Genomic DNA, 22,246 nt, shown 5'->3' on the forward strand with positions numbered 1-22,246 from the left:
CCCTGAGTGTTTCTTCATTCTGTCTAACTCCAAAAGAGCAGACAGCAGCCAAGCTTAAGTGGACTGGAAGATCCTTCTGCAAAGAGGCTGAACTTCTCCAGGAAAGACAATGATCACTACCAACAATTGAGGGTCTATATAAAAAAAAAACTAACTGACCACCAGACTGCTCGATAGTGATGCTCACCAATCTGGAAGCCAGAGTCAATGTCCCATCATGCCAGAGGTGAACACACACACCCCTCTGCTATTGAGCTTTTTAGTATCTCACTATCAACAATAACTACAGACCCAAGAAACAAATATTTGAGGAAAATGTCCAATATGAAAGACAGTTTAAAAAGCAGAGAATAAGAAGAAAAAAGGTTAGGACTCACAGCAGAAGAAAACCTCAGAGAAATAATTAATACCATCAAAGAAAAGTTATCTATGAAACACAGAATATTTTTAAAAAGGGACACTTGGGCTGGGTGTAGTGGCTCATGCCTGTAATCCCAGCCCTTTGGGAGGCCGAGGCAGGCAGATCACCTGAGGTCAGGAGTTCGAGACCAACTGGACAACATGGTGAAACCACATCTCTACTAAAAATACAAAAATTAGCCAGGCATGGTGGCACATGCCTGTAATCCCAGCTACTCAGGAGGCTGAGGTGGGAGAGTATCCCTTGAACGCAGGAGGCACAGGTCATAGCGAGCCAAGATCGTGCCACCGTACTCCAGTCTGGGTGACAGAGCGAGACCCCGTCTCGAAAAAAAAAAAAAAAAAAAAGGAAGACTTGGAAAATAAGAAAGAACTCTTAGAAATGTAAACGGATACTCAAAATTAATAAACATGAGGTAACACAGTGGACAGAAAGGACAAAGAAATGGAAAATAAACATACATAACAGTGTATCATCACAAAATTTCAGGATATCATCATGAAATTTCAGTAACAAACAAAAAAATCCGCAAAGCTTCCAAAGACAAGAAACAGGATCACAACCAGAAGTCCAAAATTAGCACTGGACTTCTCAACAGCAACTTTGGAAACGAGAAACAAAATCTTAAAAAAAAATTTTCAATTATGAAATTTAAATTGGGTCAAACTATTAAGCAAGAAGCTACAACATGTTTTTCAGGCACGTAAAGTCTCAAATACATATTTCCCAAATTGTCTTTTTCTCAAGAAACTATAAAAAAATATGCTACACAGAAAGGAGAGAATAAATTAAGAAAGAAAGAAAACAAAAGATAACAGGGGATCTAAAAAAGAAAGACAAAAAATTCAAACAGCAGAAACAATTAAATAGCATCTAAATTTTAGAAAATGAGGCATAATTTTAAAAAATTAAAAGAAAAAAAGTCAAAAAATTGATCAGAACACTTGTTTAAAAATAAAACCAAAAAGCTTCACAAGTACACATGACAAAGAAACTTAAAATAACAAGTTATGGCATAGTCATAAGATGGTACCATTATAGAGAATTTTTATTTTTGTACTTTTCTCTTTTTCTGAATTCTCTGTAAGTAGTATATGTAATTTTATATACACTGAAAATATTCTAGTGTACAATATGAAAACGAAAAGTATGTTAAAAAATTTTTCAAATTCCGTGCCCTCTTTACAACCAAACCAAATAAGCTTAGCTGTTCTCTATATTAAAATCACAAGGATATGAACAGACACTTCTCAAAAGAAGACATTTATGCAGCCAACAGACACATGAAAAAATGCTCATCATCACTGGTCATCGGAGAAATGCAAATCAAAACCACAGTAAGATACCATCTCACACCAGTTAGAATGGCAATCATTAAAAAGTCAGGAAACAACAGATGCTAGAGAGGATGTAGAGACACAGGAATGCTTTTACACTGTAAGTGGGAGTGTAAACTAGTTCAACCATTGTGGAAGACAGTGTGGTGATTCCCCAGTGATCAAGAACTAGAAATCCCATTTGACCCAGCGATCCCATTACTGGCTATATACTCAAAGGATTATAAATCATGCTACTATAAAGACACATGCATACGTATATTTACTGCGACAATATTCACAATAGTAAAGACTTGGAACCAACCCAAATGTCCATCAATAATAGGCTGGATTAAGAAAATGTGGCACATATACACCATGGAATACTATGCAGCCATAAAAAATGATGAGTTCATGTCCTTTGCAGGGGCATGGATGCAGCTGGAAACCATCATTCTCAGCAAACTATCACAAGGACAGAAAACCAAACACCGCATGTTCTCACTCATAGGTGGGAATTGAACACTGAGAACACTTGGACACAGGGTGGGGAACATCACACACCAGGGCCTGTCGTGGGGTGGGGGCAGGGGGAGGGATAGCATTAGGAGAAATACCTAATGTAAATGATGAGCTAATGGATGCAGCAAACCAACATGGCGCATGTATACCTATGTAACAAACCTGCACATTGTGCATACGTACCCTAAACCTTAAAGTATAATTTAAAAAAAAAATCACAACATTGGGCTGGGCATGGTTGCTCAGGCCTGTAATCTCAGCGCTTTGGGAGGCCAAGGTGGGCGGACTGCCTGAGGTCAGGAGTTCGAGACTAGCCTGGCTAACATGATAAAACCCCGTCTCTCCCAAAAATACAAAAATTAGCTGGGTGTGGTAGTGCACGCCTGCAGTCCCAGCTACTGGGGAGGCTGAGGCAAGAAAATCACTTGAACTCAGGAGGGGGAGGTTGCAGCGAGCCGAGATTGTGCCACTGCACTCCAGCCTGGGTAACACAGTGAGACTCCATCTCAAAAACAACAACAACAAACAACATTAGACAATTACTAAGTGACTCATGTATGTTACATATTTAACAAAAATTATTTCATCTATATGACTCAGGAAACAAAAGATAAATTATTTCATTTAAGCTTCCCAATACTACCATGAGGAAGGATTATTAGTATCTATGCTATAAAGACGAAGAAAGGCACAGGAGTTACATAATTTGTCCAAAGTCACCAAGTTAATAAATTCAAGATATGTAATGCTTATAAAGCAATTTTTAAGATCCTTGTTTCTTTACAGAAACTGGCTGCCAAAAGAAAGCTAATTTTCAGAACCGATGATAGAACGTAAAAGACAATAATACTAAGAAAAAATAGTTAGAAAATTTCAAGTTATTCTAGACCTAAATATACAGATTCAAAAAAGTAATTACATTTTAAAGTTATACTTTATTTTATGGGTAAAACTACATGATATAGTGGTATTTGCAGATTTCACCAACTATTGGGCATTAATCCCACGAGAACATCAGAAGTCTATTATATACAAACCCTAGAAAATTGAATAAAGATTTTATATCTGGAGGAAGGATGAAAAACACAACGGTGAAAAAGTAAAGTAAGACAAAGTAAAAGTACAAAGCAATGAAAAGGTCAAACTCTAGAAGAATTTTGAAAAATCAATATAAAAAAATGTAAACACAAAAAGGAAGAGCAATTATTTATACTACATGGTCTATTCTTTGATAATACCAGATTGCTCTAAAATTTTCACATCTTAACCACAGAAACCAGAAACAATCTGTGTGGTTAAAAATTATAAAATAATTATTGAATTTAATAAACAGAATATGGGTCCTGAGAGCCAAAAGATAAGTAAAATGAAAATGCAGGCTGGGTGTAGTTGTAATCCCAGCACTTTCAGAGGCCATGGTATGCAAACTGCTTGAATTCAGGAGTTCAAGGCCATGGGCAACATGGCGAAATCCCAACTCTACAAAAACTACAAAAAAATTAGCCGGATGTGGTGGCATGCACCTGTGGTCCCAGCTACTCGGGATGCTGAGGTGGAAGGATCGCTTGAGCCTGGGAAGCGGGGGTTGCAAGGAAACAAAACCATGCCACTGCACTGCAGCCTGGGCAACAGAGTGAGAATCAGAAAATAAACATACATTAAAAAAAAGCAAAAGAAAAGAAAATGCATGCTGTTCGTTTTCTTAACAGCGGTTCTTGAAAGTTTATCTACTTGTTTATTTATGATTTCCCCATCTGTCATGTCTTATTACTTTTTATTAAAATAGAATAAGCAAATCAATAAATTCTGAGTAAAACCATAAATGAAGGGAAATATTGGCAAATACTATTATCCCTTTTTCTCATTAAAGAATAATAGAATAATAGCTGCAGCTTACTAAATGCCAAGCATTGTCCCAAGCACTCCTAATCTCTTTTCTTTCCCACTTTGCAAATAAAGAGAGTAAGACCAGCTATGTTAAGGACTTGTCCAAGGTTATCCAACTAGTAAAAGGCAGAGACGAATATGAATTCAGACAGGCACTCCAGAACCCATTCTATCAACCACAGTATTACGTGGTTTCAGCAACTGAAGGCCAAATAAAAAGACTTCAATTTTCTAAGGCACAATTATTTTCAGCCTCTGATCATAAATTAAAGCAATTTCATATGTCATTTCCTTCCTCAGAGGAAAAGTCCGGAGATGCTGATTCTATAAGAAAAGTTAATCAATAATGAATCATATGTGAATATAAAATCAACCATAAGGTATAAAGAAATGTTTATCCCTCAGGAGTCTGAGAGTGACTTATTGATAAGCACTGATGAAGACTGGCCTTGTGATGATCTTGACCACATTTTCTAATTTTTTCCCAAATTCATTTTAGGAGGGAAAAAAGAGAATAGAAACAATCTTCATGTCATTATTAATACAAATTTTGTATTTTAACTCCCTTTTGTTCAAATTAGAACTTTAGAAGTCAGAGGCAGCCAGCATTAATATATTTATAACATCACAGAAAATTATGTAGGTGAGAAAATAACAAAATATTAAAACGTTAACCAACATTACTCATCCTGAATGTTGCCCTCTAACAAAAATTTGAAGTCAACAAGTTGTAAAGTATTGGTATACATTTTAAAAGCAAATGTCTAAAAATAAACATAACCCTGAAAAACAATTCTTTGAGAGTAAAATTTTATCTTCATAATACCAAACAAGAAAGTGGTAAAACAAAGAAAATCTTACCTATTTTTGAACTTAAAAGGAAAATATTCCCTCAAAAAATAAAAATGTCATCAAATTTGAAAATAAAAAAGTTCCCAGTCTCAGATTGTAAATCCACCAAAATAATTACGACACAATGTTTCTTACATAAATTAAATCCACAAACTGTACTACTATGTCCCACTGAGATAGCTATTTCAAATAAAAATAAGGGCACTTAGTTCTGAAGATCAATAGTTAATGAAAACTATAATGTAAAGCTTATTAAAATGGGTCAAATAACTAGGACAGTATGTTTGAAAATTCCAACGAAGGGATTAAAGAAAATATAAAATTTAATTGTTAACAGTCTCTTTCAATTTAATGGTAAAATGTATTCTAAAAAGAGAGTTTACCTCCAATGGAAAAATAAGAATATACTTATGAGTGTGGAATAAACAGACATAAAGAACTACATAATGATAAAAAAAACTTTTAATAAAAATGTAGTAAAAGTATACAATTAAATGCAATGCATAAACACTGACAACAGGGACACATATTGAATTCATAACAGGAAAATGGGATATTTGGAAAACAGATTAAAAATACTACTGATAAGACCACTCTGATGACTTATGAAGCTCTGGAACTCATCACATCTGTACCCTACAAAATAACTAACCTGATTGTCTCTCTTCTCAGCTAAGATTTAAGGAATGTCAAGGAGCATTTTATTCCAAAGCCGATAATCATATCTGGCCATAACTGCCTTGTAACTGTCCATGCACATAGTCTTTGAAGCAGAGGATTAAATGTTCCTGCCCATTTTATCTAGTCCCCAAGACTTGTCCTGCAAAGTGAATAAAAATGATTATCTTTTAATCTATTCCTCGTACATATATCATTAAAAATAAGAAGAGGGCAAAGATGAGAACAAAATGTCCTTGAAAAGAGGGATAATTGTTGTCCAGCCTGGAATTAAGTTCTCAGCAAGCCCTCTGTGCTTTGTTGAAGGGTAGGTGACTGCTATGTCTCACATTTTATACAAGTGAGCCTTGGAAGATATAACCATTAATTAGTGTAGACACATGGGAATTACAGTAATACGTTAAAGTAAATTGAGAGAACAACTGAAAAGTTTTATCCTTTGAAAATTCTGTATAAACATATGTTGTTAATTTGTTTTTTTGGTATCTGATTTTGAAAAATAATTTCGAATTTAAATAGGCTACATGATGATACTAATATAAAAAGAACATAGGTGAAAACAAAATCACATTCATCAAGTAGTTTTAAAGGTTATGATGAATGCAGGTAGATCGTGGAAAAGAGACACAGAAAGGCAATGGGGGGAGGCAGGAGACACTCAATTCAAAAGGAATAGGAAGAAAGCCATAATGAAAATATACTTAAACATATACAAGATTAGCAGATGGAGATAACCAAAGGGATAAGTATAGAGAAAACAATACAATGAAAGTTACTAAAAATGAGCAAATGAAAAGGAGAGCTGAAATGGACCATCAAAAAGGCAGTAAAATACAGTAATACTGCATTTACATGGCAGTGAAGGACAAATGCAAATGAGTTAAAGTGCATTGTTCACAAAATTAAAACAATGTTTTAAGAGTTAAAATATTCTGCATATTTCTATAATATAGCATTCCTCTTATGTTCTTAGAGTAAATGGCATACAATTAACCTTTTAAACAGAATGCACACAGTTTCTAGATTAAAGAAAAGTAGCTTGCCCCTAGAGAAAAGCCAAAGATTGTGCTCTATCTTGAGAACTGTAAACTAATTTTTGTGCCTTCTTCTTTTAAATGGTCATTTCACAATACTATCAGCCCTCAATTAACTTATTGCTTCTCCTTCTCTCTTGGCCTTGGGAAACCCAGATAATAACTTCTGTATAAAAGTAAATTTGTTAATTCTTATGACACCAAAATTGGTTATTTACAAGCAATTTCTACTTTATTTTCAAGTTTTTTTTTTCCAAATTGCTGAATTTCCTATGCATGTGACAACCAAGTAAATGGGCATTACTTTACACAGAAAGAAGTAAGATGAAAAGGAACAGAAAATATAAAGAAAAGAAAAAAAGCAACGACCAAATGCAGAGGATACTACGAAAGGTTGGCGAATTAGAAAAAAAAAGTCTAACATTATATAACTGTTTGAATAATAAACAGTATTTTTACAGTAACTTTTTAAAAAAGATAAACAGGGTAAAAAAATCTTTTTCTTCCTAATAATGAGGAAGAAGATACTCTCAAAACACAGTATGAACTGTACCTGATGTATGTTCTACATAGGTATTTTTCAACAAATTATATTTTTAATCTTTTCAAAAAAGATAAAATTGGGTAAAATATCTCCCTCTCTTCCTAATAATGAGAAAAGAACACTCTCAGAAAAAACAAACTGTGCTTCATGTTTACTTGGTTAGGACTGTAACTAACAGAATAATAGACACTAATATGAATTAATATGAATTAACTGAGTAAGGGAAAAATGAGAATTGGAAAAAAAAGAATGTAAAAACATATACACAACTCCAGTTATTATCTTACTGGCTTTGGGCAAAAGGTTAAGCCAAAAAATAACAAAATTTTAAAGCAGACATTTGCAATGTGTAGTTCCCAAATCACCAGCATCAACATTGCCTAGGAACTTCTTGCCCAGCCATCAGTTTGAACAAGCTCTGTAGGTGATTCTGGTGTGTGCTAAAGTCTGAGGAACAGTGCTTTAAATAAATTAGATAAATGAGAAATTAAAATTTAAATGCAAAATGAAATGTAACTAATGAGTCTAAATCTGGTTTATCATGATGATAAGTAAGATGAATATAGGCAAAGTTACTGCTACTAAAAAAGATGTAATTTGGGATTATTTAAACATACACTGATGAACACTCAACAAGTATACACACACTCCATTATGAATGAAAAAAATAGTCATTTTAGGTAGGCACAGTTAAAGCAGTGACGGAAAAATAGAACAATTGCTAAAATAAGAAAATTACCTCGTTACTGAAAATCAAAAAAAAAAATGAATATAGTTGGTTGACAAGTTGTCATGATAATTCTAAAAGAAAGCAAAAGTGAAAACTAATCTGTTAGTTCTTGAAATTATCTACAGCCTACCTTAAGAACTGACTTTAAAGATGTTAATATTTGAGTATGTTTAAGTTATTATAGCACTAGGAATAGGAAGAATGTTTGATACCCTAATGGACAGAATTGTTTCAAGTACATAAACAAGTATTTACCCACTTATCTGTAGTAATAATGAGCAATAAAACAATGTAATTATGCGATGAAAAAATACAATAAATTTGGAATTTCAGCTATTATTACTTGGGTTTTCCAAAGAATTTGGCCTAGTGGTCTCTTAAAATTTCTTCAGTTATAAATAAGGATGTACATTAGTAACTAAACATTCAGACAGACATTTGATGACAGTGGCCAGAAAATTTCAATTTTCATTCTTAAGGCTATCAAATGCCAGTTATGAAAACAGGCATAAATTTTAACAAAAACTATTCAAATGACTGTTTTATTCTAATTAAATTTTTAATTAAATCTTCTCATTAAGTTTGTAATCAGAATAAAACATATTCAACAAAACTAAATGAAAAGGAAATAAAATGTTGATTACTTACCAGCCAGGGTACTTGTATGCCTAAAAGCTCTGACCTGGGAGTCTGACAAACCCGTCAAAAGGGAGATTACTGTGTCCATCATATACTCATCATAAATTATGCTATACTGACACTGTCGAATCAGGACTCCAATAAATTCACAAAAGTTTGAACGAAATTTTTTCCACTGAGGTCCAGGCATGGTAAGAGGATAATCACCACTGTCCTAAAAAAGAGAAAAAGAACATATTAAGTATGTCACATTACAGAGTTTGATGAAAGCCTTTTTTTTCTTCCTACCTACATAGGAACCCTTTTTTGCAAAGCAGTTATAGAAAGAAATAGGTGACTTTCATATACATTTGATTGCTTTATTTCTCTTTGGTTTTGATCTGCCACAACTAAGTAATTCTTAAAATACTCAAAATTACTATTTAGAACCAGCATCTACTTTATTGTTCTAAGCCTTTCATTGAAAATAACAGTTCCACTTTGTTGTATCTGGATCATAGTTGAGGTAATCTGAAACAGTAAAAAAATTTTTTTAAAGTTTAGACTAGACAGGATGATTGCCAGTTGAATTTTGCTGAAAGCTATCATGATACCTGTGTCATACCACATCTTTCAATATTTTAAATTGAATTTTTAAGACGTGAGGATTTCAAAAGTATAAGCATTTCATTGGGAAGTGCAAAAATAATCTTACACATCCTAAATTCCAACCAAATTTCCTCAAATTTTACTATGAACTTCATTTTAACACCACTTCATACACTGGACTGATTAAGTTTTCTAAGAAAACAATCTGAGTTCTTGATATCACCAGGGTGTGTCATCTTGTTTTAAAACACAAAACGTAGAGTACAACCCAATTGGCTAGAGGTTTCTCTCTCTAGTGTAAGACACTTAAGTACAGAAATGGAAATTAACAAGGTAGAGAATGAGGAATTCTGTGAACAAGGTTGCCTGAATATTCTCAATGTGTAGCTTTTTGTCCTTTCTAGAACACAGTGCTGCTAGGCAAATTTCTTTACAAATGAGGCCTTGAGCTCTGCTGGAGTCATAGGAAAGAGAACTAGTGTGATATACCGAACACCAGATCCCAAGAACAGGTAACAAAAAGCAGACGCTACAAGAGACCGGACTCAGAGTCAAAATCCCAAAAGTTAGTTAATGTTGGTGTTAGATGAGTGGCAGGGAGCACTACATGACTGCGAGTGTGAGTATAGATTGGAGAAGTTACATAGACTAGAAAGAAAAGATGCTTCCTAAAGGTATCTCATAAGCCTACCTGCTGCTTCTATATCACAAAACCCCACTATAGTAGAGTTCCTCTTGTTTTTTTCTTTTTCGCTGTTCTTTTATGTTTTTAATTATAATTATTTTTCATTCTACTTTTAGTTCTAGGGTACATGTGCACAACGTGCAGGTTTGTTACATATGTATACATGTGTCATGTTGGTATGCTGCACCCATTAACTCATCATTTACATGAGGTATATCTCCTAATGCTATTCCTCCCCCCTCCCCCCACCCCACGGCAGGTCCCAGCCTGTGACGTTCCCTTCCTATGTCCAAGTGTTCTCACTGTTCAATTCCCACCTATGAGTGAGAACATGCAGTGTTTGGTTTTTTGTCCTTGTGACAGTTTCCTGAGAATGATGGTTTCCAGCTTCATCCATGTCCCTACAAAGGACATGAACTCATCATTTTTTATGGCTGCATAGTATTCCATGGTGTATATGTGCCACATTTTCTTAATCCAGTCTATCACTGAGGGACATGTGGGTTGGTTCTAAGTCTTTGCTATTGTGAATAGTGCCGCAATAAACATACGTGTGCATATGTCTTTATAGCAGCATGATTTATAATCCTTCGGGTAGATACCCAGTAATGGGATGGCTGGCTCAAATGGTATTTCTAGTTCTAGATCCTTGAGGAATCGCCACACTGTCTTCCACAATGGTTGAACTAGTTTACAGTCCCAACCACAGTGTAAAAGTGTTCCTATTTCTCCCCATCCTCTTCAGTACCTGTCGTTTCCTGACTTTTCAATGATTGCCATTGTAACTGGTGTGAGATGGTATCTCACTGTGGTTTTGATTTGCATTTCTCTGATGGCCAGAGATAATGAGCATTTTTTCATGTGTCTGTTGGCTGCATAAATGTCTTCTTTTCAGAAGTGTCTGTTCATATCCTTAGCCCACTTTTTGATGGGGTTGTTTTCTTTCTTGTAACTTTGTTTGAATTCTTTGTAGATTCCGGATATTAGCCTTTTGTCACGAGTAGATTGCAAAAATCTTCTCCCATTCTGTAGGTTGCAAAAATCTTCTCCCATTCTGTAGGTTGCCTGTTCACTCTGATGGTAGTTTCTGTTGCTGTGCAGAAGCTCTTTAGTTTAATTAGATCCCATTTGTCAGTTTTGGCTTTTGTTGCCATTTCTTTTGGTGTTTTAGACATGAAGTCCTCGCCCATGCCTATGTCCTGAATGGTAACGCCTAGGTTTTCTTCTAGGGTTTTTATGGTTTTAGGTCTAACATGTAAGTCTTTAATCCATCTTGAATTAATTTTTGTATAAGGTGTAAGGAAGGGATCCAATTTCAGCTTTCTACATGTGGCTAGCCAGTTTTCCCAGCACCATTCATTAAATAGGGAATCTTTTCCCCATTGCTTGTTTTTCTCAGGTATGTCAAAGATTAGATAGTTGTAGATGTGTGATATTATTTCTGAGGGCTCTGCTCTGTTCCATTGGTCTATATCTCTGTTTTGGTACCAGTGCCATGCTGTTTTGGTTACTGTAGCCTTGTAGTGTAGCTTGAAGTCAGGTAGCATGATGCCTCCAGTTTTGTTCTTTTGGCTTAGGATTGTCTTGGCAATGCGGGCTCTTTTTTGGTTCCATATGAACTTTAAAGTAGTTTCTTCCACTTATCTGAAGAAAGTCATCTGTAGCTTGATGGGGATGGCATTCAATCTATAAATTACCTTGGGGAGTATGGCCATTTTCACGATATTGATTCTTCCTACCCATGAGCATGGAATGTTCTTCCATTTGTTTGTGTCCTCTTTTATTTCATTGAGCAGTGGTTTGTAGTTCTCCTTGAAGAGGTCCTTCACATCCCTTGTAAGTTGGATTCCTAGGTATTTTATTCTCTTTGAAGCAATTGTGAATGGGAGTTCACTCATGATTTGGCTCTTTGTCTGTTACTGGTGTATAAGAATGCTTGTGATTTTTCCACATTGATTTTGTATCCTGAGACTTTGCTGAAGTTGCTTATTAGCTTAAGGAGATTTGGGGCTGAGACGATGGGGTTTTCTAAATATACAATCCTGTCATCTGCAAACAGGGACAATTTGACTTCCTCTTTTCCTAATTGAATACCCTTTATTTCTTTCTCCTGCCTGATTGCCCTGGCCAGAACTTCCAACACTATGTTGAATAGGAGTGGTGAGAGAGGGCATCCCTGTCTTGTGCCAGTTTTCAAAGGGAATGCTTCCAGTTTTTGCCCATTCAGTATGATATTGGCTGTGGGTTTGTCATAAACAGCTCTTATTATTTTGAGATAAGTCCCATCAATACCTAATTTATTGAGAGTTTTTAGCATGAAGGCTGTTGAATTTTGTCAAAGGCCTTTTCTGCATGTATTGAGATAATCATGTGGTTTTTGTCTTTCGTTCTGTTCACGTGCTGGATTACGTTTATTGATTTGTGTGTTGAACCAGCCTTGCATCCCAGGGATGAAGCCCACTTGATCATGGTGGATGAGCTTTTTGATGTGCTGCCAGATTCGGTTTGCCGGTATTTTATTGAGGACTTTTGCATCGATGTTCATCAGGGATATTGATCTAAAGTTCTCTTTTTTTGTTATGTCTCTGTCAGGCTTTGGTATCAGGATGATGCTGGCCTTAAAAAATGAGTTAGAGAGGATTCCCTCTTTTTCGGTTGATTGGAATAGTTTCAGAAGTAATGGTACCAGCTCCTCCTTGTACCTCTGGTAGAATTCGGCTGTGAATCCATCTTGTCCCGGACTTTCTTTGGTTGGTAGGCTATTAATTATTGTCTCAATTTCAGAGCCTGTTATTGGTCTATTCAGGGATTCAACTTCTTTCTGGTTTAGTCTTGGGAGGGTGTATGTGTCCAGGAATTTATCCATTTCTTCTAGATTTTCTAGTTTATTTGCATAGAGGTGTTTATAGTTTTCTCTGATGGTAGTTTGTATTTCTGTGGGATCAGTTGTGATATCCCCTTTATCATTTTTTATTGCGTCTATTTGAGTCTTCTCTCTTTTCTTCTTTATTAGCCTTGCCAGCGGTCTATCAATGTTGTTGATCTTTTCAAAAAACCAGCTCCTAGATTCATTAAATTTTTGAAGGGTTTTTTGTGTCTCCATCTCCTTCAGTTCTGCTCTGATCTTAGTTATTTCTTGCTTTCTGCTAGCTTTTGAACGTGTTTGCTCTTGCTTCTCTGGTTCTTTCAATTGTGATGTTAGGGTGTCAATTTTAGATCTTTCCTGCTTTCTCTTGTGGGCATTTAGTGCTATAAATTTCCCTCTACACACTGCTTTAAATGTGTCCCAGAGATTCTGTTATGTTGTGCCTTTTCTCTCACTGGTTTCAAACAACAGCTTTATTTCTGCCTTCATTTCGTTATGTACCCAGTAGTCATTCAGGAGCAGGTTGTTTAGTTTTCATGTAGTTGAGTGGTTTTGAGTGAGTTTCTTAATCCTGAGTTCTAGGTTGATTGCACTGTGGTCTGATAGACAGTTTGTTATAATTTCTGTTCTTTTACATTTGCTGAGGAGTGCTTTACTTCCAACTATGTGGTCAATTTTGGAATAAGTGCGATGTGGTGCTGAGAAGAATGTATATTCTGTTAATTTGGGGTGGAGAGTTCTGTAGATGTCTATTAATTCCGCTTGGTGCAGAGCTGAGTTCAATTCCTGGATATCCTTTTTAACTTTCTGTCTCATTGATCTGTCTAATGTTGACAGTGGGGTGTTAAAGCCTCTCATAATTATTGTGTGGGAGTCTAAGTCTCTTGTAGGTCTCTAAAGACTTTCTTTATGAATCTGGGTGCTCCTGTATTGGGTGCATATATATTTAGGATAGTTAGCTCTTCTTGTTGACTTGATCCCTTTGCCATTATGTAATGGCCTTCTTTGTCTCTTTCGATCTTTGTTGGTTTAAAGTCTGTTTTATCAGAGACTAGGATTGCAACCCCTGCCTTTTTTTGTTTTCCATTTGCTTGGTAGATCTTCCTCCATCCCTTTATTTTGAGCCTGTGTGTGTCTCTGCACTTGAGATGGGTCTCCTGAATACAGCACACTGATGGGTCTTGACTCTTTATCCAATTTGCCAGTCTGTGTCTTTTAATTGGAGCATTTAGCCCATTTCCATTTAAGGTTAATATTGTTATGTGTGAATTTGATCATGTCATTATGTTAGCTGGTTATTTTGTTCGTTAGTTGATGCAGTTTCTTCCTAGCATCCATGGTCTTTACAATTTGGCATGTTTTTGCAGTGGCTGGTACCGGTTGTTCCTTTCCATGTTTAGTGCTTCCTTCAGGAGCTCTTGTAGGGCAGGCTTGGTGGTGACAAAATCTCTTAGCATTTGTTTGTCTCTAAAGGATTTTATTTCTCCTTCACTCATGAAGCCTAGTTTGGCTGGAAATGAAATTCTGGGTTGAAAATTGTTTTCTTTAAGAATGTTGAATGTTGGCTCCCACTCTCTTCTGGCTTGTACAGTTTCTGCTGAGAAATCCACTGTTAGTCTGATGGGCTTCCCTTTGTGGGTAACCCGACCTTTCTCTCTGGCTGCCCTTAACATGTTTTCCTTCATTTCAACCTTGGTGAATCTGACAATTATGTGTCTTGGAGTTGCTCTTCTCAAGGAGTATCTTCGTGACGTTCTCTGTATTTCCTGAATTTGAATGTTGGCCTGCCTTGCTAGATTGGGGAAGTTCTCCTGGATAATAATCTGCAGAGTGTTTTCCAACTTGGTTCCATTCTCCCTGTCACTTTCAGGTACACCAATCAGATGTAGATTTGGTCTATTCCCATAGTCCCATATTTCTTGGAGGCTTTGTTTGTTTCTTTTTACTCTTTTTTCTCTAAACTTCCTTTCTCGCTTCATTTCATTCATTTGATCTTCAATCACTGATACCCTTTCTTCCAGTTGATCGCATCGGCTACTGAAGCTTGTGCATTTGTCACGTAGTTCTCGTGCCATGGTTTTCAGCTCCATCACATCATTTAAGGACTTCTCTACACTGGTTATTCTAGTTAGCCATTCGTCCAGTCTTTTTTCAAGGTTTTCAGCTTCTTTGCGATGGGTTCCAACTTCCTCCTTTAGCTCAGAAAAGTTTGATCGTCTGAAGCCTCCTTCTCTCAACTTGTCATTCTCCCTCCCGCTTTGTTCCATTACTGACGAGGAGCTGTGTTCCTTTGGAGTGGGAGAGGCGATCTGATTTTTAGAATTTTCAGCTTTTCTGCTCTGTTTTTTCCCCATCTTTGTGGTTTTATCTACCTTTGGTCTTTGATAACGGTGACATACAGATGAGGTTTTGGTGTGGATGTCCTTTCTGTTTGTTAGTTTTCCTTCTAACAGTCAAGACCCTCAGCTGCAGGTTTGTTGGAGTTTGCTGGAGGGCCACTCCAGACCCTGTTTTCCTGGGTATCAGCAGCGGATGCTGCAGAACAGTGAATATTGCTGAACAGCAAATGTTGCCACCTGATTGTTCCTCGGGAAGCTTCATCTCAGAGGGTTATCCGGCCATGTGATCTGTCAGTCTTCCCCTACTTGGGGGTGCCTCCCAGTTAGGCTACTTGGGGGTCAGGGACCCACCTGAGAAGGCAGTCTGTCTGTTCTCAGATCTCAAACTCCGTGCTGGGAGAACCACTAATCTCTTCAAAGCTGTCAGACAGGGACATTTAAGTCCACAGAAGTTTCTGCTGCGTTTTGTTCAGCTATGCCCTGCCCCAGAGGTGGAGTCTACAGGGGCAGACAGGCCTCCTTGAGCTGTGGTGGGCTCTACCCAATTTGAACTTCCTTGCTGCTTTGTTTACCTACTCAAGCCTCAGCAATGGCAGGCGACCCTCCCCCAGCCTTACTGCAGCCTTGCAGTTGGATCTACTGCTGTGCTAGCAATGAGTGAGGCTCCGTGGGCATGGGACCCTCTGAGCCAGGCGCTATAAGAGATGTGCAGATATGAATTAAGGACACAGGAAACATGAAAAAGCAAAGAAACTTGACATCTCCAAAGGAATACAATAATTCCCCAGCAACAGATGCCCCCCGCCCCCCCCCCCCCGAAAAATCACTAAGTCCTGGAAAAGGAATCCAAATTATTTATTCTGAAGAAGCTCAGTGAGATACAACAGAATTCTGAAAAACAATACAGAGGAGTCAGCAAAACAATTCAGGATATAGACCAAAAATTTACCAAAGAAATAGATATCATTAAAAGGAACCAAGTCAGGCGCAAGGGCTCACATGTATCATCCCACCACTTCGGGAGGCTGAGGTGAGTGGATTCCTTGAGCTCAGGACATGGCAAAACCCCGTCTCTACCAAAAATACTAAATATTAGTCAGGCATGGTGGTATGTGCCTGTATTCCCAGCTATTTGGGAGGCTGAAGTGGGAGAATCACTTGAGCCCAGGAGGCAGAGGTTGCAGTGAGCCGAGATCATGCCACTGCACTCCAGTCTGGGTGACAGAGCAAGACCCTGACTGAAAAAGCAAAAAACAAAACAAAACAAAAAAACAGAAAACAAACCAAAAAACCCCCACAAATTTTGGAACTGAATAATTCATTGAATAAAATAAAAAATACATTTGCAAGCTTCAACAAATACTGGATCAAGCAGAAAAATGAGTATCAGAGCCTGAACACAGGTCTTCTGAAATAATTCAGCCAGACAAAAATAAAGAAAAATGAACTATGCCTTTGTGATATATGAAATACCACAGAGCACCCAAATGTTCAATTTGGGGTCCCAGAAGGCCAAGACACAATGAAAGGATTTTAAAACCTACTTAATAAAAGAATAGATGAAAACTTCCCAAGTCTAGCAAGAGATATAGACATTTAGATACAAGAGGCTAAGATCCAAAAAGGTCTTCTTCATGGCACGTTATAGTGAAACTGTTTTAACGTCAAAGACGGAGAGAATTCTGAAAACAGCAGAAGTGTCTAGTCATATATAAAGAAACCTTCATCAGACTACCAGTAAATTTCTCAGCAGAAACCTTATAGGACCAGAGAGAATGGAAGGACATATTCACACTGCTAAAAGAAAACAACAACAACAAAAAACCCTGCTAGTCAACAGCACTATATTCAGCAAAACTATCTTTAATAAATGGAGAAATAACATTTTTCCCAAACAAGCAAAAGCTAAGGAAATCCATCACCACCAGATCTGTTCTACACAAAAAAAATGCTCAAGGGAGTCCTAAAACTGGATGTGAATGAACAATGTTTACCATGAAGAAAACACACAAAAGTATAAATCTTACTGGTAAAGCAAACACACATATGAGGAAGATAAAATAATCAAATGACACTGCTACAGAAAATCACCAAACAACAAAGAAAATAGTAGAAAAAGAAAGAAACAAATAATATTACAAAACAACCAGAAAACAATTAACACTATGACAGGAACGAAGGGTCACATAGTAATATTAACTCTGAATGTAAACGGATTAAATATTCCACTAAAAAGACAAAGACCAGATGAGTAGATAAAAGACAGGATCCAACCACATGCTGCCTATAAGTAATGCACTTTACCTGTAAAGACACATACAGACTGAAACTAAAGGGATGGACAAAGATATTCCACACAAATAGAAATGAAAAGTGAGCAAGAACAGCTATACTTGTGATGAGTGAAACAAACTGTACATCAAAAACTGTCATAAAGACAAAGGTCATTATATAATGATAAAGAGATTAATTCAACAAGAATAATTAATAATTTTTAGTATATATGCACCCAACAGTGGAGCATCCAGATTTATAAGGCAAACATTACTAAATCTAAATAGACTCCCAGACTATAACAGAGACTTCAACACCTCACTCTCAGCATTCGATCATCTAGACAGAAATTCATTAAAGTAACACTGGATTTAAACTAGACCTTAAACCAAACAGACTTGACATTTATAGGACATTTTATCCAACAACTGCAGAATACACATTATTCTCCGAGATTGACAAAATTGGGTGCGTTCAGGGTGGTATGGCCATAGACAGAATATACATTATTCTCATTAGCACATGGATAGACCATATGTTAAGCCACAAAACAAGTCTCATCAAATTTTTAAAAATCAAAATCATATGAAATGTCTTCTCAGACCACAATGGAATAAAACCAGAAATCAATACAAAGAGAAACTCTGAAAACCTTACAAATACATAAAAATTAAAAAACACACTCTTGAATAACCACTGGGTCAACGAAGAAATTAAGGTGTAAATCAAAACATGCCTTGAAATAAACGAAAGTGGAAACACAACATACCAAAACCTGTGGGATACAGCAAAAACTGCAGTAGGATGAAAGTTTATAGAAATAAACACCCGCATCAAAAGAGTAATAAGGTTTCAGGCCAGGCACAGCAGCGCACACCTGTAATCTCAGCACTTTGGGAGGCTGAAGTGGGTGGATCACCTGAGGTCAGGAGTTGGAGATCAGCCTAGCCAACATGGTAAACTCTGTCTCTACTAAAAATACAAAAATTAGCTGGGTGTGGTCATGGGCGCCTGTAATCCCAGATACTCGGTTGGCTGAGGCAGGAGAATCACCTGAACCCAGGAGGCAAAGGTTGCAGTGAGCTGAGATCACGCATTGCACTCTAGCCTGGGCAACAAGAGCGAAACTCTGTCTTGAACAGACACTTCTCAAAAGAAGACATTATGCAGCCAACAGACACATGAAAAAATGCTCATCATCACTGGCCATCAGATAAATGCAAATCAAAACCACAATGAGATACCATCTCATACCAGTTAGAATGGCAATCATTAAAAGTCAGGAAACAACAGGTGCTGGAGAGGATGTGGAGAAATAGGAACACTTTTACACTGTTGGTGGGACTGTAAACTAGTTCAACCATTGTGGAAGTCGGTGTGGCGATTCCTCAAGGATCTAGAACTGGAAATACCATTTGACCCAGCCATCCCATTACTGGGTATATACCCAAAGGAATATAAATCATGCTGCTATAAAGACACATGCACATGTATGTTTACTGCGGCATTATTCACAATAGCAAAGACTTGGAACCAACCCAAATGTCCAACAATGACAGACTGGATTAAGAAAATGTGGCACATATACACCATGGAATACTATGCAGCCATAAAAAATGATGAGTTCATGTCCTTTGTAGGGACATGGATGAAATTGGAAATCATCATTCTCAGTAAACTATTGCAAGAACAAAAAACCAAACACCGCATATTCTCACTCATAGGTGGGAATTGAACAATGAGATCACATGGGCACAGGAAGGGGAATATCACACTCTGGGGACTGTTGTGGGGTGGGGGGAGGGGGGAGGGATAGCATTGGGAGATATACCTAATGCTAGATGAAGAGTTAGTGGGTGCAGCACACCAGCATGGCACATGTATACATATGTAACTAACTTGCACAATGTGCACATGTACCCTTAAAACTTAAAGTATAAAAAAAAAAAAACAACCGTAGTAAGGTTTCAAAGTAACAGTTTAATTAATGATGTACCTCAGGAGCTAGAGTAGGAAGAACAAACCAAATACAAAATTAACAGCAGAAAAGAAATAATACAGATCAGACCAAAAATAAATTAAAACTAAAAAAAAACAACGGATCAATAAAATGAAAAGATAAAACTGATAAACCACTAGCTAGATTAACAAAGACCCAAATAAAAAATATTAGAAATGAAAAATGAGACATTACAACTGGTAACACAGAAATACAAAAGATCATCAGAGACTATTATGAACAACTATACACTAACAAATTGCTTGATCATGGTATATTACCTTTTTGATGTCTGTTGACTTTGGTTTGCTAGAATTTTTGTATCTAACTTCATCAGGGATGTTGGCCTGTAGGTTCCTTTATGATGTTGTTGTTTTTGCTGTGGCCTTATCTGGTTTTGCTAACAGGGTAATGCTGGCCTTCTAGAATGAGTTACTAAGAATTCCCTCCCTTTAAGTTTTTTGGAATAGTTTGAGGAGGACTGGTGTTATTTCTTCTATCTTTGGTAGAATTCAGCTGTGAATCCTTCTGGGCCTGGGCTTTTCTTGGGTGGGAGACTTTTTATTACTGATTTAATCTCACTACGAACTCACTAATACACCATGATCAAGCAAAATTTACATAAGGCATTCAAGGATGGTTTAACATATGCAAATCAACAAATGTGATACATAACATCAACAGACTGAAGGACAAAAACCCTATGATCATCTCAATAGATGCAGAAAAAGCATTTGGTAAAATCCAACAATGCTTCATGATAAAAATTCTCAATAAACTAGGCAAAAAAGGAATATACCTCAAAATAACAAAGTTCATATATGACAAACTCACAGGTAACATCATACTGAATGGGGAAAAGTTCAAACCTTTTCCTTCAAGAACTGAAACAAAACAAACACGCCCACTTTTACAAGTCTTATTCAACATGGTACTGGAAGTCCTAGACAGACAAATCAGGTAAGAGAAAAAACAAAACGCATCCAAATTGGAAAAGAGGAAGTCAAACGGTCCCTCTCAGCAGATGACATGATCTTTTATTTAGAAAAACCCAAAGCCTCTACCAAAAAATTCTTAGAGCTGATAGCAAATTCAGTAAAGTGCTTTAAATTTTTTCAACATATAAAAATTGGTTTCTATATACCATTAATAAAACAGCTGTAAAAAAATCAAGATGGCAATCCCATTTACAACAGCTACAAAAAATAAAAGATCTAGAAATAAAGCTAACTAAAGTGAAGGATCTCTATAAGGAAAACTACAAAAGACTGATGAAAGAAACTGAAGAGGACACAAACGAATGGAAAGACATCTCATGCTCATGAATCCCAAGAATATTGGTAAAATGTTGGTAACCACTGAATTTTTTTTTTAAAAAAAGGTTGGTAAAATGACTGTGTCGCCTTTCTTATTTTTATTTTTATTTTTTGCATTACTATAAAGAAATACCCAAGACTGGGTAATTTATAAAGAAAAGAGGTTTACTGGCTCAGGTTCTGGAAGCTGTATATGAAGCATAGTACTGGAGTCTGCTCGTCTTATGGTGAGGTCCTCAAGGATGCTTATAATCACAGCAGAAGGTGAAGGTGAGCCAGTGAATCACATGGTGAGAGAAGGAGCAAGGGGGCAGGGGTGCCATACTTTAAAAAATAACCAGATATCTTGTGAATTCAAAGCGAGAATTCACTCTTTACTGCAAGGAGGATACCAACCCACTCACGAGTTATCTGTCCCCATGACCCAAACACTTCCCACCAGGCCCCACTTCCGACACTGGGGATTACATTTCAACATGAGATTTAAAGGGGACAAACATCCGAACCATATCAATGACAATACTGTCAAAAGCAATATACAGATTCAATGTAATCCCTATCAAAATATCAATGTCAGTTCTCACAGCAACAGAAAAAACAATCCTAAAGTGTGCATGGAACCAAAAGAGAACTGGAATAGCCAAAGCAAAGTTAAGCAAAACAAACAAACAAATGAACAAAACAAAACGAAAACAAAGCTGAAGGCATTACAGCCTGACTTCAAATTATATTACAAGGCTATATTCGCCAAAAGAACAAAGTATTGGTATAAAAATAATCACACATACCAATCGAACAGAATAGATAACCCAGAAATAAATCCACATATTTACAGCCAACTGATGTTTGACAAAGGTGTCAAGAATATACACTGCGGAATGGACACCTTCCTTCACTAAATGATACTGGAAAAACTGGATATCCATATGCAGAAGAACGAATCTGAACCCCTATCTCTCACGTTATATAAAAATCAACTCAAGATAAATTAAAGATTTAAATGTAAGACCTGAACCTATAAAACTAGTAGAAGAAAACACAGGAAAAACAATTCAGGACACTGGTCTAGGCAAACAATTTATAGCCAAGACATCAAAAGCACAGACAACAAAAACAAACAAAAAAGGCAAACAAGGTACATTAAACTAAAAATAAAAAAGCACAGAAAGCAAAGAAAACAACAGAGTGAAGAGACAACCTCTTGAATGAGAGAAAATATTTGCAAACTATTCATCCAACAAAAGACTAATACTGAAAATAAACAACTCAACAATTAAAAGAAAAACATAACTGCATTAAAAAGTGAGCAAAGCACATGAATAGTCAATTCTCAAAAGAAAACTTAAATGGCCAACAGGTATATGAAAAAGTGCTCAACATCCATAATCATCCAGAAAATACAAATTAAATGGGCAATGAGATATCATTCACCCCAGTTGGAATGGCTATTATTAAAGAGAAGAAAAACAACAGATACTGGTGAGGATCTGGAGAAAAGAGAACTTCTATACACTGCTGGTGGGAATGTAAATTAGTACAACCACCATGGAAAACAG

At 36.6% G+C, this 22,246-nt stretch overlaps 1 protein-coding gene across 4 annotated transcripts in view; it reads right to left on the reverse strand.

The window, feature by feature from the left end:
- STAG1 (STAG1 cohesin complex component) overlaps positions 1-22,246 on the reverse strand; it is a 413,034-nt gene that overhangs the window by 171,331 nt on the left and 219,457 nt on the right. For all 4 annotated transcript variants that reach the window (XM_055382952.2, XM_055382953.2, XM_055382954.2 and 1 more), the window contains one exon: positions 8,633-8,837. In XM_055382952.2, the coding sequence (XP_055238927.2) occupies positions 8,633-8,837 (205 nt within the window). The remainder of the gene's footprint in view (positions 1-8,632; positions 8,838-22,246) is intronic.

This window comes from Gorilla gorilla, chromosome 2 (genome assembly GCF_029281585.2).
Source record: "Gorilla gorilla gorilla isolate KB3781 chromosome 2, NHGRI_mGorGor1-v2.1_pri, whole genome shotgun sequence".
NCBI classification, from domain to species: domain Eukaryota; kingdom Metazoa; phylum Chordata; class Mammalia; order Primates; family Hominidae; genus Gorilla; species Gorilla gorilla.